This window comes from Alligator sinensis, unplaced genomic scaffold (genome assembly GCF_000455745.1).
Source record: "Alligator sinensis unplaced genomic scaffold, ASM45574v1 scaffold975_1, whole genome shotgun sequence".
NCBI lineage: Eukaryota > Metazoa > Chordata > Crocodylia > Alligatoridae > Alligator > Alligator sinensis.
This window is the reverse complement of record NW_005842068.1, coordinates 2,364,354-2,367,145: the sequence shown is the minus strand read 5'-3', so window position 1 is coordinate 2,367,145 and position 2,792 is coordinate 2,364,354. Positions and strand designations below refer to the sequence as shown.

Here is a 2,792-nt window from a genome sequence, read left to right as displayed (position 1 = left end):
TGTGTGGCCACAAGATTACGGTTTGTGTCTTGCAGGGGCCCTACATTGCCTGGTGCCCTCTTCTTGCTCCCAGTGTACTTGAAAAAGGACTTTTTGTTGCCCTTAATCTTGGATGCTAGCTCTACCTTGCCCTTCCTAATAGCCCTCCTACACTCATGGGCCGAGGAGGAGTGTCTCTCCTTGGTGATATGCCTTTGCTGAGCCAAGGGGGTTTATGAGCACTCTTACTCTCCTTGCTTCTCTCAGGGACTGTTATCCTTTGGGCCTGGAGGATTGCCCCCTTAAGGTACGATCATCCCTTGTGGTCTCCCATCTCCTCTACCTTCTGGACCCTTATTGCCCTTATTGAAGTTGGCCCTTCTGAAGTCAAGGGCTTTAGCCTTGGTGTGAGCCCTAGATGCCCTGCATTGGATAATGAAATCCAGCAGATGATGATCGCTATTGCCCAGGTGGTCAAGGACCTGTAGTCCCCTCACCAGGTCATCTCCCGTGGCCAGGACCAGGTCCAGCAAAGCATTACCCCTAGTGGGGCTGTGCACTTCCTGGATAAGGTGAGGGTCCTGTAATACAGCCAGGAACCTACGCGAGCGGTCAGACCTGGCTGTCTGCTCCTTCCAGCAAATGTCTGGGTAGTTTAGGTCACCCATGACAATAACATCCCTTGACCTAACCGCCTCCATAAGCTGAATGGAGAAGTCATGGTCTAGCTCTTCCCCCTGGTTGGGTGGTCTGTAGTAGACACCCACCATAAGGTCCCTTTCACCATGCCCCCCTTGTAGTTTGACCCATAGTGTCTCTGCCCAACCCTCCTCTAACCCAAAGCTAATCTTTGATGATGTGACATAGAGCACAACCCCCCCACCTTTCCTCTCTGTCCTGTCTCTTCTATATAGGATGTACCCCCGAGTGCCTGCTGCCCAGTCATAGGTAGAGTCCCATCAGGTTTCTGCGAGCCCTACTAAGTCTGGGTTCTTACTCGCAATCAGGAGGGACAGTTCCTCCTGCTTACACCCCATACTACAAGCATTAGTGTAGAGGCACCTGAGGCCTCCTGAGGGTACACGTGCCTTCCTCCCACTCTGAGGACAGTTGTGGCCCCCTGCTTCCTGGACGTTGATGCTTACCTGGGCTTCCCTTCCTCTTGTCACCCTGCGTGCTGGTGAAGCATCCTTTCCACTTGAAGTGGCCCCTTCCCCCAGTGAAGCTAGTTTAAAGCCCGCCGTACAAGATCAGCCAACCTAGAGGAAAAGATACATCTGCCCTTAGGGGAGAGGTGAAGCCCATCCCACCCCAGCATGCCCTCCTTTCAAAAACATGGGTCGTTGTCAAAAAACCCAAAGCCTGCCTCGTGGCACCAGCTCCAAAGCCGCCGGTTAACCACGTCAATGCAGGCCTCACGATGCCTACCCTGTCCACTTACCGGGAGAATGGAGGAAAATACCACCTGGGCCCCCGTCTTCTTCATTTGGTGTCCCAAGGCCTTATAGTCCTCCATGATGTTATCTGGCTTGCCCTTGGATGCAGCATTTGTACCCACATGGACCACACCAGTGGGTAGTAGTCAGAGGGCTTGATGATTTTAGGGGATGGTCTCTGTGACGATACGAATCCTCGCTCCAGGCATGCTGCAGACCTGCCATGACCAGGGCTCCGGGCGACAGATTGGACCATCAGTTCCCCTCAGGATGGAGTCCCTGATGACCAGAACTTTGCATCTCCTTCTCAGGGTATGCCTCTTCTGAGCCGGTGATGTGGGTCGAGCAGCTTCAATTCCTCTGGGGACCTGTTCTTCTGCCTCCTCCTCCAGGGGAGCCAGGGCCGCATACCTGTTCCCGAGGGGTGTCTGGGGAGCAGGCACAGCAGTTGTACGAACCGCCCTGGCCTTGACAGGAACCTGCTGCCACCGATTAGTTGGCTCTGTGCACGCGGGGTCTCTCCGGTGGATTCCTGTCCCTGCAGAGAATAGAAATACAGATAAATTTCATCCTCCACTGCCTGGATCCCCTGCAGCATGCTCACCTCGGCCTGGAGCTCTGCCACCTGCCCCTCTAGAGCCTGAAGATGCTCACAAGAGGGGCACAAGATGCTCTCACAGCAGTGGCACCTAGTCCCTCTGGCTCTGCCACCAGAGCACTGGCAGCAGCTGGTGCACTCTTAGCAATGATGGTAGCAGTGGCTGTTCCCACCAGGATTGCCACCTCTGGAGCAAAAGCAACAGGTGATCTGGGCTTTTTGATAGCTTGTCATGATGGGCTGTCAGGTAGCCATCCATTGTCCCTCCCTCCCATTTGGAGGAGGGGAAAGGTAGAGTGGAGAACTGCTGGATGCTGGGAAGGTTTGGGAGACCACCTGTAGCAACACATGTAAATAGACATTCATTACACGTGGCACTACAAAACTCCAGTACAAAAAAGTTTCTCTTCAAAAGAAGAACGTTTTAGTGGCAGATCTATCAGTTTTGTTGTGCTACAGACAGTGTGCATACCTGTATGCTAGCTTTCATAGCACTATGAAGGCATCAGTACTGCTACAAATGTAAAGCTTGTCCAGGGCCTAAGGCTGGTGTTAATGAGAATCAGCATCATAGCATTATTTGCTGTCTGACTCTCAGCAGAAGTGATTTTGCTAACACTGCTTTCATTTCTTTTAAAACTAGAACGAGATGCCTTTGACACTTTGTTTGATCATGCTCCGGACAAACTCAACGTAGTGAAAAAGGTAAAAGATTTTCTATAGTTTCATAGTAGCTAGGGTCAGGAGGGACCTGAACAGATCATCTAGCCTGACCCCCT

The 2,792-nt window shown here is 52.3% G+C and overlaps 1 protein-coding gene across 2 annotated transcripts in view; it reads left to right on the top strand.

The window, feature by feature from the left end:
* The window catches only part of PARVB (parvin beta), a 130,713-nt gene that overhangs the window by 88,972 nt on the left and 38,949 nt on the right, over positions 1-2,792 (top strand). For both annotated transcript variants that reach the window (XM_006023581.3, XM_025204095.1), the window contains exon 9: positions 2,657-2,718. In XM_006023581.3, the coding sequence (XP_006023643.1) occupies positions 2,657-2,718 (62 nt within the window). The remainder of the gene's footprint in view (positions 1-2,656; positions 2,719-2,792) is intronic.